General features: G+C 42.7%; 1 protein-coding gene across 2 annotated transcripts in view; it reads right to left on the bottom strand.

The window, feature by feature from the left end:
* Positions 1-4,533: 4,533 nt before the first annotated feature.
* RSU1 (Ras suppressor protein 1) overlaps positions 4,534-13,580 on the bottom strand; it is a 109,311-nt gene continuing 100,264 nt past the window's right edge. For both annotated transcript variants that reach the window (XM_075828737.1, XM_075828738.1), the window contains exon 9: positions 4,534-5,296. In XM_075828737.1, the coding sequence (XP_075684852.1) occupies positions 5,194-5,296 (103 nt within the window). In that variant the 3' untranslated portion in view covers positions 4,534-5,193. The remainder of the gene's footprint in view (positions 5,297-13,580) is intronic.

Here is a 13,580-nt window from a genome sequence, read left to right as displayed (position 1 = left end):
AACAGCCTCCAGTTTTCTTGGGTATGATACCACAAGTTTTGATAACAGCCTCCAGTCTTCTTGGGTCTGATGCCACAAGGTTTGATAACAGCCTCCAGTCTTCTTGGGTCTGATGCCGCAAGGTTTGATAACGCCTCTAGTCTTCTTAGGTCTGATGCCACAAGGTTTGATAACAGCCTCCAGTCTTCTTGGGTCTGATGCCACAAGGTTTGATAACAGCCTCTAGTCTTCTTAGGTCTGATGCCACAAGGTTTGATAACAGCCTCCAGTTTTCTTGGGTTTGATAACAGCCTCCAGTCTTCTTGGGTCTGATGCCACAAGGTTTGATAACAGCCTCCAGTCTTCTTGGGTCTGATGCCACAAGGTTTGATAATAGCCTCCAGTCTTCTTGGGTTTGATAACAGCCTCCAGTCTTCTTGGGTCTGATGCCACAAGGTTTCATAACAGCCTCCAGTCTTCTTGGATATGATGCCACAAGGTTTGGTAACAGCCTCCAGTCTTCTTGGGTCTGATGCCACAAGGTTTGGTAACCGCCTCCAGTCTTCTTGGGTCTGATGCCACAAGGTTTGATAACAGCCTCCAGTCTTCTTGGGTCTGATGCCACAAGGTTTGATAACAGCCTCCAGTCTTCTTGGGTCTGATGCCACAAGGTTTGATAATAGCCTCCAGTCTTCTTGGGTATGATACCACAAGTTTTGATAACAGCCTCCAGTCTTCTTGGGTCTGATGCCACAAGGTTTGGTAAAAGCCTCCAGTCTTCTTGGGTATGATGCCACAAGGTTTGATAACAGCCTCCAGTCTTCTTGGGTCTGATGCCACAAGGTTTGATAACAGCCTCCAGTCTTCTTGGGTCTGATGCCACAAGGTTTGATAACAGCCTCCAGTCTTCTTGGGTCTGATGCCACAAGGTTTGATAATAGCCTCCAGTCTTCTTGGGTTTGATAACAGCCTCCAGTCTTCTTGGGTCTGATGCCACAAGGTTTCATAACAGCCTCCAGTCTTCTTGGATATGATGCCACAAGGTTTGGTAACAGCCTCCAGTCTTCTTGGGTCTGATGCCACAAGGTTTGGTAACCGCCTCCAGTCTTCTTGGGTCTGATGCCACAAGGTTTGATAACAGCCTCCAGTCTTCTTGGGTCTGATGCCACAAGGTTTGATAACAGCCTCCAGTCTTCTTGGGTCTGATGCCACAAGGTTTGATAATAGCCTCCAGTCTTCTTGGGTATGATACCACAAGTTTTGATAACAGCCTCCAGTCTTCTTGGGTCTGATGCCACAAGGTTTGGTAAAAGCCTCCAGTCTTCTTGGGTATGATGCCACAAGGTTTGATAACAGCCTCCAGTTTTCTTGGGTATGATACCACAAGTTTTGATAACAGCCTCCAGTCTTCTTGGGTCTGATGCCACAAGGTTTGGTAAAAGCCTCCAGTCTTCTTGGGTCTGATGCCACAAGGTTTGATAACAGCCTCCAGTCTTCTTGGGTATGATGCCCCAAGGTTTGATAACAGCCTCCAGTCTTCTTGGGTCTGATGCCACAAGGTTTGGTAACCGCCTCCAGTCTTCTTGGGTCTGATGCCACAAGGTTTGATAACAGCCTCCAGTCTTCTTGGGTCTGATGCCACAAGGTTTGATAATAGACTCCAGTCTTCTTGGGTCTGATGCCACAAGGTTTGATAACAGCATCCAGTCTTCTTGGGTCTGATGCCACAAGGTTTGGTAACCGCCTCCAGTCTTCTTGGGTCTGATGCCACAAGGTTTGATAACAGCCTCCAGTCTTCTTGGGTCTGATGCCACAAGGTTTGATAACAGCCTCCAGTCTTCTTGGGTCTGATGCCACAAGGTTTGATAATAGCCTCCAGTCTTCTTGGGTATGATACCACAAGTTTTGATAACAGCCTCCAGTCTTCTTGGGTCTGATGCCACAAGGTTTGGTAAAAGCCTCCAGTCTTCTTGGGTATGATGCCACAAGGTTTGATAACAGCCTCCAGTTTTCATGGGTATGATGCCACAAGGTTTGATAACAGCCTCCAGTCTTCTTGGGCCTGAAGTCACAAGGTTTGATAACGGGCTCCAGTCTTCTTGGGTATGATGCCACAAGGTTTGCACACCTGGATTTGGGAAATTTCTGCCATTCTTCGTCAGGTTGGATGGGGATAATCGGTGGACAGACATTTTCAGGTCGGATGGTGACGTCGGTGGACAGACATTTTCAGGTCTTTCCAGAGATGTTCAATTGGGTTCAAGTCAGGGCTCTGGCAGAGACACTCAAGGACATTCACAGAGTTGTCCCTAAGTCACTCCTTTGTTATCTCGGCTGTGTGCTTACTGTCATTGTCTTGTTGGAAGGTGAACCTTCTGCCCAGTCTGAGGTCCAGAGCACTCTGGATCAGGTTTTCATTAAGAATAACTCTGTACTTTGCTCCATTCATCTTTCCCTCATCCCTGACCAGTCTCCCTGTCCCAGCCGCTGAAAAACACCCCCGCAGCACGATACTGCCACCATGCTTCACTGTAGGGATGGTATTGGGCAGGTGATGAACGGTGACTGGTTTCCTCCAGACATGATGCTTAGAATTAAGGCCAAAAAGTTCAATCTTGTTTCTCACAGTAGGAGAGTCCTTTAGGTGTTCTTTTGCAAACTCCAGGCGGGCTCTCACATGTCTTTTACTGAGGAGAGGCTTCTTTTTGGCCACTCGGCCATGAAGCCCAGATTAGTGGAGTGCTGTAGTGATGGATGACGTTCTGGAAGTTTCTCCCATCTACACACAGGTCAGAGTGACCATTTGGATCTTGGTCACCTCTCTTACCAAGGCCCTTCTCCCCCGATTACTTAGTTTGGTGGGGTGGCCAGCTCTGGTTGTTCCAAACTTCTTCCATTTAAGAATTATGGAGGCCACGGTGCTCTTGGGAATATTCAGTGCAGCAGAATTCTTTTTGTCCCCTTCTCAAGATCTGTGCCTCTATCTAGAGAAATGTTTCACTTTGTCATTAAGGGGAATTGAGTGATGGGGAAAAAAAGTGAACCGTTCTGAAGACTTTCTGTATGTGATAAAATTATGGAGCTGCAGCCACCACTAGAGGAAGTTTAGGAGCTTAATCTATATGGTTCCTATTGAAAGCAATAAATCCATATGTAGTTAGCTCCCCCTAGTGGTGCCTTCAGCCACCCATAAGTTTATCATTCAACTATATGGCTATAAACAGGATTTTGGGCTCCTTAGAAGAAAAACAGAGTTCCGTCCCTGTTAAGATATACTGGAATATTAATTGGCACAGGATTTTGGACCTACAAATAAAATCAGGTTTTTCCCTTTTACACAGGTAAATATTTGAATGAGAAAAAGTGTAAACTGGGCAAAGATCAGCCAATGAATGAGCACGCGTTAGTTTATCGGCTGATCGCATCTTTTACGGCCAAAAGAACGTGCTGCTGACATGATGGAAATGCATGGGGACGAGTGATCGTAGTGTTCATCCCCATACTAACGATCATTGCGCCGTTTGAATGGAGCAAACCAGCGCCGATCGACATGTTGTATTGTCGATTGGCGCTCGTTTAATGGTGTAAACGCTGGTGAATATTTGGTATAAACACAGGTGAGTAGCCTGTGTAAAACCACCTTTACACGTGTCCACACTTTTTCTTGAACTACATTGCGTTCTACAGTTTATCATGATACCAATTAAAAAACTGTATACGTTAAACATATACTTTATTAACATAGGAGTCTATAGGCGACGGATGGCCGAGGCATGACATCCGTCACGGCCATGTAGTAAAAAAATGTATACGTTAAACATATACTTCTTTCAACAGTCTAGGGGCAACAAATGGACAATAAATGTCATCTGTCGGCCATCCGTTTTTTTTTTTTTTTACATGTTTCTTTAACATCTCATGCCATACATCTTAAATGATATCAGATTTCAAGAGTAAAGGGGGTTTTACACTGGGCAATTATCGGGCAAACGATCGTTCATAGAACGCTCGTTGCCAGTAATTGCCCTGTGTAAACAAGGCAGCGATCAGCAGATGATCATCTGCTGGTCGTATCGTTTTAAAAAAGTGAAATATTATCGTTGTCGGCAGCACATCCCCTTGTGTAAAAAGCCCGCCGACATGATAATAATGTATGGGGACGAGCGATCGGAGTAACGAGTGCTCGTCCCATCCATAGCTCTGTGTGACAGCAGCAAACGAGCGCCGATTAACGAGCTGTCTCGTTAATTGGCGCTCGCTGCACCGGCCAAAATCGCCCGGTGTAATAGGGCCTTAAGTAAGAGAGGGCACATCTGTCAGTGTGTATATTAGAAGGAGTGCAGGAGAACATGACAAAATCATATCCACGGACATTAGTTTAAAAAAACGTACAATAATTTCTGCAAACAATATTATTTATTTTATGTTTATATATATACATATTTTCTTTTTTTTTTTTTCTTTAAACAGGAGCACCGCAAAGTCATCATTTTCCAAAAAGAAATTATTTGTTAATACAAAAAAATATACTAAAAATAAAATAAAACCTTGGTGTCATATGTTTGGTTTTTATTACCCATGTGAAATGATATAGGCAGGTTATAGGTCAAATACATGGATATATTGGGGGAGATTATTCAAATCAGCGCAAAGGAAAAGAGAAGCAGTTGCCCACAGCAACCAATTAAGTTGCGCCTTTCATTTTCCAAAAGTCTTCTGAAAAATAAGAGCTGGAATCTGATTGGTTGTGATGGGAGACTTCTCCACTTTTCCCATGCACTGGTTTTGAAAAATTTCCCTCCATAGTTCTACAAGAAAATGACAGCAATGGGCACTTAGATGCTATAAAATAATCTGGGGGAAAAAATATGTATAAAAAAACCATAATAATAATAGAAAGATAATAGAAAGGTTACAAAATTAGCAGGTGGATTTACATACATTAATAGCATGAATATCTTTATTGTGTATAGACGATGGTGAGCAGAAAGGGTTAATGCCGGTGAATGCATAGACAGTATATAGGAGTAACCGTTCTGAATGCATGGCTAATAACACGTCGTCTCCAGCAGAATATCAGAGGCAAACAAGGTCAATACTATAGAGGCCTTAGACTCTTCCTGCTTTTTCCCTGACGTTATATTTCATGAAATAAATAGAAATAATTAGGCGCATGCAGGGATCGGGTGTGAAAGTCGAGCACCTATCGATAATCTATTTATTCTTTGCTGCCAGAGGCTTGCGGCTGATTTTCTTAGACTTGTCATTGTTCTTCTTTGGGGGCTCTGGGTTTGCTTGCATGTGTCTACCGTAAAGGCTAAGAGGGAAAGAAAGATAGTAAAATATTACATACAAAACAGAAAATTTATACCAACATAAATAAAAATATCTAACATACGTATACAAAGTATATCTATCATGATATACAGTGTGTATGTATATATATATATATATATATATATATATATATACACACACACACATACATACATACATACATACATACACACACATGCACTGTACATACATCCACATACAACAGCAATGAGCAGTGTAGCTGAGAATCCAGCACTGGGGTTATATACAATACTAACTAGAAGCTGTAGCAGTGTCTATATGTCTCTCTGCCCCTCTCTTACTTTGCTCATGCTTCCTCCTCCCCTCACCCTAGACTTCTATGGGAAGTGTGTCTGTGTCTCCTCACTCTGCTCCCACTCTCATCTCCCTAGACTTGTATAGGAAGGCAGTGAATAAACACCCCCCCCCCCACCTACACCTAGTGACAGTAACTTCACACAGAATTTGCATGGATAAAACAACTATATTTTAAAGAGGCTCTGTCACCAGATTTTGCAACCCCTATCTGCTATTGCAGCAGATCGGCGCTGCAATGTAGATTACAGTAACGTTTTTATTTTTAAAAAACGAGCATTTTTGGCCAAGTTATGACCATTTTTGTATTTATGCTAATGAGGCTTGCAAAAGTCCAAGTGGGCGTGTTTAAAAGTAAAAGTCCAAGTGGGCGTGTATTATGTGCGTACATCGGGGCGTTTTTAATACTTTTACTAGCTGGGCGTTCTGACTAGAAGTATCATCCACTTCTCTTCAGAACGCCCAGCTTCTGGCAGATCACGCTGTGACGTCACTCACAGGTCCTGCATCGTGTCAGACGAGCGAGGACACATCGACACCAGAGGCTACAGATGATTCTGCAGCAGCATCAGCGTTTGCAGGTAAGTAGCTACATCGACTTACCTGCTAACGCCGATGCTGCTGCAGAATCAACTGAAGCCTCTGGTGCCGATGTGTCCTCGCTCGTCTGACACGATGCAGGACCTGTGAGTGACGTCACAGCGTGATCTGCCAGAAGCTGGGCGTTCTGAAGAGAAGCGGATGATACTTCTCGTCAGAGCGCCCAGCTAGTAAAAGTAGTAAACACGCCCCGATGTACGCACATAATACACGCCCACTTGGACTTTTACATTAAACACGCCCACTTGGACTTTTGCAAGCCTCATTTGCATAACTACAAAAATGGTCATAACTTGGCCAAAAATGCTCGTTTTTTAAAAATAAAAACGTTACTGTAATCTACATTGCAGCGCCGATCTGCTGCAATAGGAGATAGGGGTTGCAAAATCTGGTGACAGAGCCTCTTTAACTGTAAGTAAATTACAAAGATGATCGATATCAGGTATACTATTAGGATATGTTCACACTGAGTGTTTTTGCAGGCAGAAAAACCTGGCTCAAAACTCCTGAAGGAATTTTGAGGCAGATTTTGACCTTTCTGCACTGTTGTTTTTTGTGGCGTTTTTCGGCTGCGGCCATTGAGCACCGCAGGCCAAAAAAAACCTGCGAAATCAGCTTTCTCTGCCTCCCGTTGATGTCAATGGTAGGTCAGAGACGGAAACGCCTGAAGAAAGAGCCTATGCCTCCCATTGAAAGGCGATTTTGGCACGGTTTCCGCTTCAAAAAGCTCTGTGTGAACTAAGCCTTAGATTAGCATAAGTTGTTTGAAAAGTTAGTGTCAATTTAAGGAAAACAGTATACAGTTAGCTCCCTCTACTGGTGGATGCAGGCAGACAGAATTTTATCAACTATACTTATGCTGGGGATTTTCTGTATAAGAAAAACGGAGCTCCGACTGCAATAAAGATAAAATAAGAAATGATTGAGCACATAATGTGGGACCTAAAGATGACATAGTGATAAATAGTGGCGATTCACTTTAAATCTTCCTCTTCTGTAAGTTATTGCAAATTCTATTCAATTACAAAGCTGGTCAGAATATCAAACCTGTCTAGTTATGCAGCGTTACATCCTCTCTCTCTCTAGAGCTGCATTCTGAGGCAGATTTGCCATTCAGGAGCTTGGAAAAGTGCGCTGACAACCTCTATAGCTGCTATTATTGCTCCCATAGGAGTTGTCAGCCCGGTTTTTCTATAGCGGGGGATGGATCTCTGCACATGTAGTCAGATTTTTATGGCAAAAATGGATGAAGACACACGTAACAGCGGTTCTATAACTAAAAGACGGCTAAATAGACTTGGATTTATTGGTGAATTTCAGGGGGACAACCCTCTTAAAGGAACAGTCATTAATTACAAATTCTATGTTATTATTAGTGTACATCTTACTATACTAACCGTCACTATTCCACGAGTGCCGCCATACGCGTAATATTTATGGTAGTGTATAGGAACTCGAATATTATTTTAATTTAGTTGTATTTCCCTTGTACTACATACAGTAACAGAAAAGCATATCTGACAGGACTGGCGCACAGTGAAGACTGGCAGAAAGTTGTGCCGGCAGACCCCAGGGTTTAGGGACGTGACAGAAACCTCCCCGGCTCTCGCTGCATGATTGATGCTCCAGACACGGCTACCAACACATCAATGCCACATTATTAACCACTACTGATTACATGTTGACAAACTATTCTACAATTAGAATAGCGGGCACTAGGGGCAAACATTGTGACAAGAGGTAAATGATGGATACATTCTCACCGGTGATTCGTCTTTTACATCTCTCTAATTCTAGAAAATAACTTTGAAAGCGAAACTTCCATGAAGTAAATGTAACAGTTAATTTCCATAACAATTGAGAATTTTCTTGTCTTCTCATATTCTTATCTATAGGGGGCAGTGTTATAGTAGTTAGTGGCGGAGTATAGAATTGGCTTTAAGGGGTTGGCAGATTTGGAATTTTTTTTTATTATTATCAGGAGAGCCTCATAAGTATACGCTAAATACATGGGGGTTAATGGGCGCCTGCTGATACGTACGATCGGTAACAGCCGCATCACGGAATAAGGCTGTATTCAGACGTTAAGGTTGAGGTGCAGATGAACCCGCATTAAAAAAATAAATGCATTCGGTTTTAGCACAATTTGTTGCGGTTTTCGATGCGGTTTCGCCGTAAAAACGTAACGCATCAAAAAATGCCATATAACGGCATGTGGATTTTTAATGCGGTTTCGATTGCACCTCAACAGCAACGTCTGAATACATCCTCATCCAAATGAAGTGTTACACAGGCATTTTGTTTAATACAAAGTGTGCCTGGTAGAGACGGGCCTGCTTTTTGTAACAACCGTAAGTATTACGCGGCCTCATCATTCTTCTGATCAGTGGGGATCCGCTGAATCATTTCTTATGCCTTTATAGCAGTTGGAGCTTTGTTTTTTTATACTGTGCTCCACACCCCCTACCAAGACAATGATTCAAAGATAACATGCTGGCTACCTGCTACCACCACTAGAGGGCGCTTAAGAGCTTACCGCATACTGTTTTATTATTGATTCCTATGTAGTATGCAGTAAGTTCCCCCTATTGGTGGTAGCAGGTACTCAGCATGTTATGCTTTAAATTAATGTCTATGCAGGGGATTTGGAACTCTGTATCAGAAAAAAAATCTGCGACTGCTATTCAGATAGATTACGAAATTATTCAACACAGTATTCAGTCAGCATAATATAGTACAGTATTTACTATATAGTATATACAGATGTAGCAGAGCTGAATGTGTCAATTTCCACTGTGATGCCACCATATAATCTCTGTAATTCTACTGTATTAACTGAACTCAAATTTATTTAAATGCCACAATTTAAGGGCGGACTGGCTATTTCAGCTCTGCTATATAGATAACGAAATCAATAGGTGTGTCTGAAAGGCGCGCTAAAGCTAAACGTGGCAGCTTAGAAAAGTGAGACCATCTGCTCATGCGATTCAGGGTAACCCCACTGAAGAACACTAAAGGCAGCCTCTCTCCTGCATAAAATGGTTGACAACAGAGAACAAATTATTGTAACTGAACTGCACAGCAAATGGTAGACTATAGGTCTAGGGTCCCTTTAAGTAATACGAGGTCTTCAGGTTCCATTGGAGCAGAAACTGGGGCAGGTAATTGCTTATCAAATGTTATTTGATAAATCAAAGAAATCAGAGCCCACGGTGACATGTACGTGCCATGAACTAGAGTGGCATCTGACATGAGGAGTTTGTGCTACCAGTCTATCTTCTGGCTCTGACCAGAATTTCAGGTAAGAAACTCATCCGGGCATCAACTGCTACATCTGCAATATACCCTTATATCTGATCATGTCAATCATACGAGACCTGCAAACCAATGTGCAGAATGTATAGTACATTTCCTGTTAGATGGCAATAACGGTACATTATGGCTGCCAGATTATCAAAGAAAAAAATTATATATTAGCTTTAAAGAGAATGTCCACCCTTGAAAACTATTTAGGTTTTTTTCTGTTTGATTTTTATAACCTTAATAGGTTTTATATTCTGTGGTCTAATTTGTTAATATACCCCAGTACACGCCACTTTTGGTGTGAGGTTGTTGTTTAGGTTGTTTGTCTAATTTGTTAATATATCTTTATAGGGGTCTGGACTCCTTTAATATGATGCAGAGCTACAAATCCACTGCATATACATAAAGCCACCACCAGAGGGAGCTTACTGTAATAAACTGAACTAAATTATAGGACAGTATGCAGTAAGCTCCCCCTAGTGGCGGCTGTGGGAATCCAGAATTTTATCTTTTCATGTTTTGTTCACACGGTCATCAGAGGCTCCTTTTGGAGTCTTCATCGATAGTTCCATCATATTTGACATAAAAAAACATTATAGCATGCAATGACAAATACATCTGTAATCTGGCACTTAAAGAAAAGTCGCTAAAGCATATTGGTGATGGTCCTGGCACAGACCTCTCTTTCTCTAACTGCCATAAGTCCTTCTGCTTTCCGATATGCAAGAGTCATTCGCACTATGTGGGCATTTAGACACTACATTACTCATATAAGCCACTTGCTTAGGTGCTAAATGGAATATAGTTGTGCCATAAAAAATGCACATGTTGCCCTGTGGAAAATTAATTTAAAGCGATTCTCAAGGAATTAGAAAAATGGGTCTATTTTTGTTTGAGGAACAGCGCCATTCTTGTCCACGTGCCGTGCCTGGTATTGCAGCTCATTCTCTTTCACTTTTCACTATCAAATACAACCCATTGACAAGAGTATCGCTGTTTCTAGAAAAAACCACAGCAACTCAGGTACGAAGTGGAGACCACGTAAAGTTACTGAGTAGGGTCGCCGAGTGAGGAGGTGCATAGTGAAAGTCGCCAACGCTCTGCTGACTCAATAACTGCAGAGTACAAACCTCTGGTATTAACATCCGCACAAAAACTGTGCCCGGGAGCTTCAACTGCATGCCAGCCTCACATCACCAAGCACAATGCCAAGCGTCTGATGGAGTGGTGTCTGGACTCTGGGGCAGAGAAAACGTGTTCTGTAGACTGACCTGGCAGTCTGATGGAGGAGTCTGGGTTTGGTGAACGCCAGGAGAACGTTACCGGCCTGACTGCATTGTGCCAGCTGTAAAGTTTGGTGGAGGAGGATAATACCATGGGGGTGTTTTTCAGGGGTCGGTTCCTTAGTTCCAGTGATGGGAAATCGTAATACTTCCGGATACCAAGACATTTTGGAGAATTGTAGCTTCCAACTTTTTGGGAACAGTTTGGGGTTTGGCCCTTTTCTGCTCCAGCATGACTGCGCCCCAGTGCACAAGGTCCATAAAGACATAGTTGGGTAGCTGGTTGGTTGGGGGAGTTTGGTGGGAAGAACTTGACTGAGCGCACGGAGGCCTGACCTTAACCCCATCCAACACCTCTGGGATGAACTAGAACAGAGATTGTGAGCCCGGACCTCTCCCCCAACATCAGTGTCAGACCTCACAATTGCTCTTCTGGATGAATGGCAAAAAAAATTCACAGACACCCCAAAATCTTGTAGAAAGTTTTCCCAGAAGAGTGGAAGCCATTGGCCAACTCCATATTAAAGTCTTCGGCTGTAGAATGAGATGTCATAAAAGCTCCTGTAGGTGTCCACATACTTTTGTTCATATAATAATATTTTTTTTTATAGGACAGGACAGGAGTTCCCCTTTAAGAGCAGATAATATTCCATCTATGAACACTTCTGGCAGTGTTACGAGTGTGACATGCTATTTATGGGCTTCCTATCCATTAGCCTCTATACATGGGCAGGCACTTGGACACTATACAGTGTATACAGCTATTTATCAGCCACATAGAATGCTAAAAGTACCGTCCAGAGGAGCCGCAAACCGGCAAAGCTGCTTTATTCCGTAAGACGCCATCTACATTTATCGTTCTGCTGATGGGATTTTTATAGGTTGGGCACCATTATACGTGTGTGTAGACATCCAGGAAAGTCAGGATACAGATACAGAAGTTTGCTTCCTGACTACTTTCGGTGAGATCAGGGCATGGACTGATGCCTCAGATAAGTGTCTCCGCAGCTAGAGTCTCTACAAATGACACACTTGTGCCCGCAGGTGGATATCCTGCGATGCAGCCAAGCATGGACTGATGTACCCTGACTGCAGAGCGGTGACTATTTCAGGGCATGAGATGATTACAGTCTGTCATCTGGATCTAAGTGTAAGCTCAATGACAACTGGAATCTCGTAGTAAAGAATAAGAAGTGGTTTTTTTTATACAATCTTCTGTTAAGTTCGCCCGTCATTAACTCCTTCAGGAGCCGAAGAACTTTTGTTGTGTTTGCCTTCCCAGCCACAACTTTGCCTTCTGACCGCCATAACCTTTTTATTTTTCCTCCGGCGTGGCTGTATGAGATCTTGTTTTGGTGGGATAAGTTGTACTTTGGGGTACACATATGTGAGCGTTTTTATTTTTTTTACAAATGTATAACATGGTGAAATGCAGGAAAGAGAACTAATTTGCACTGGTTTTTATTTTTTACACCAATTAACTTGGATAGTGTTATACGTTGAGGCTGGTTGAGTTTTGGCATAAAAGCCCTTCCCCCTCTAGACTCCTCGCTAGATCAATATGGTCCTCCAAGTGTCCCCTGTGTTCCTGGAGTCCCTGCTCTCCTGACTATTGAATTTTTGTTTGACCTCAGCCTGTATCTTAACTATTCGTGCCTGCCCTGACTATTTGTTTCCACGCCCCTGACGAACCTCTGCCGCCTGCCCTGACTATTTGCTATGATACCCATGACAAACCTCTGGCATTTCACCTGACCACTGTCATACCTGACCACACTATCTGTCTCTACTCTAGTTACATCAGCCGTCATCGAGGAAGACTACTCTCCAGGTAGCAACCTGGGGTTCCCCTGCAGCAAAGTCCAGAACCTAGTACAGGAGGTTAAAGGGTAAAAACAAGGGGTCCCCTTAGACTCCACTTCTCAGTTAAGCCCCATGTCAAATCCATTGGTGACAGGGTGGGTTCAAATGGCCCTCTGCTGGCCCTGTAAAAGGGGCACCCCCCCCCCTGTATTATTTAATCTGTGCCACAGTCAATATTGAACGTGGAATAGAGGAGGACAGAGAGAAAGTATTAATGTATAGACAATTTTACATTTTGGAGGGGAAATACCCAAACATACCATTTAAGTGGAGATATATATTATATATACACACATATATATATTTATATATATATACACACACACACACACACACACACACACACACATATATATATTTATATATATATACACACACACACACACACACACACACACACACACACACACATATTACATGCACAATTATACACACACACAAAAGAGGATTGCGCAGCACGGTTTCAAGTCTCTGCCAAGCGTGCAAGGCTCAGGACTCCATATCCCCCACGTCATAAATATCCCAAAAATTGGACTTTATTAGCACGTATGTGCAAAGTTTTAGCCCACTAAGCTTGAGAAAGACCCCAGAATAGTAGGATAAAACGTCACACATATGGGCTAATAAAGTCCTATTCTTCTACTTAAACCTGTTGGAGTGCTGCCTATTATATATACAGGGTGGGCCATTTATATGGATACACCTAAATAAAATGGGAATGGTTGGTGATATTAACTTCCTGTTTGTGGCACATTAGTATATGGGAGGGGGGAAACTTTTCAAGCTGGGTGTTGACCATGGTGGCCATTTTGTATCCAACTTTAGTTTTTTCAATAGGAAGAGGGTCATGTGACACATCAAACTTATCGAGAATTTCACAAGAAAAACAATGGTGTGCTT

The sequence above is a fragment of the Rhinoderma darwinii genome, chromosome 5, assembly GCF_050947455.1.
Source record: "Rhinoderma darwinii isolate aRhiDar2 chromosome 5, aRhiDar2.hap1, whole genome shotgun sequence".
Taxonomy (NCBI): domain Eukaryota; kingdom Metazoa; phylum Chordata; class Amphibia; order Anura; family Rhinodermatidae; genus Rhinoderma; species Rhinoderma darwinii.
The sequence above is the reverse complement of the archived record's forward strand: the minus strand, read 5'-3'. Positions and strand labels throughout refer to the sequence as shown.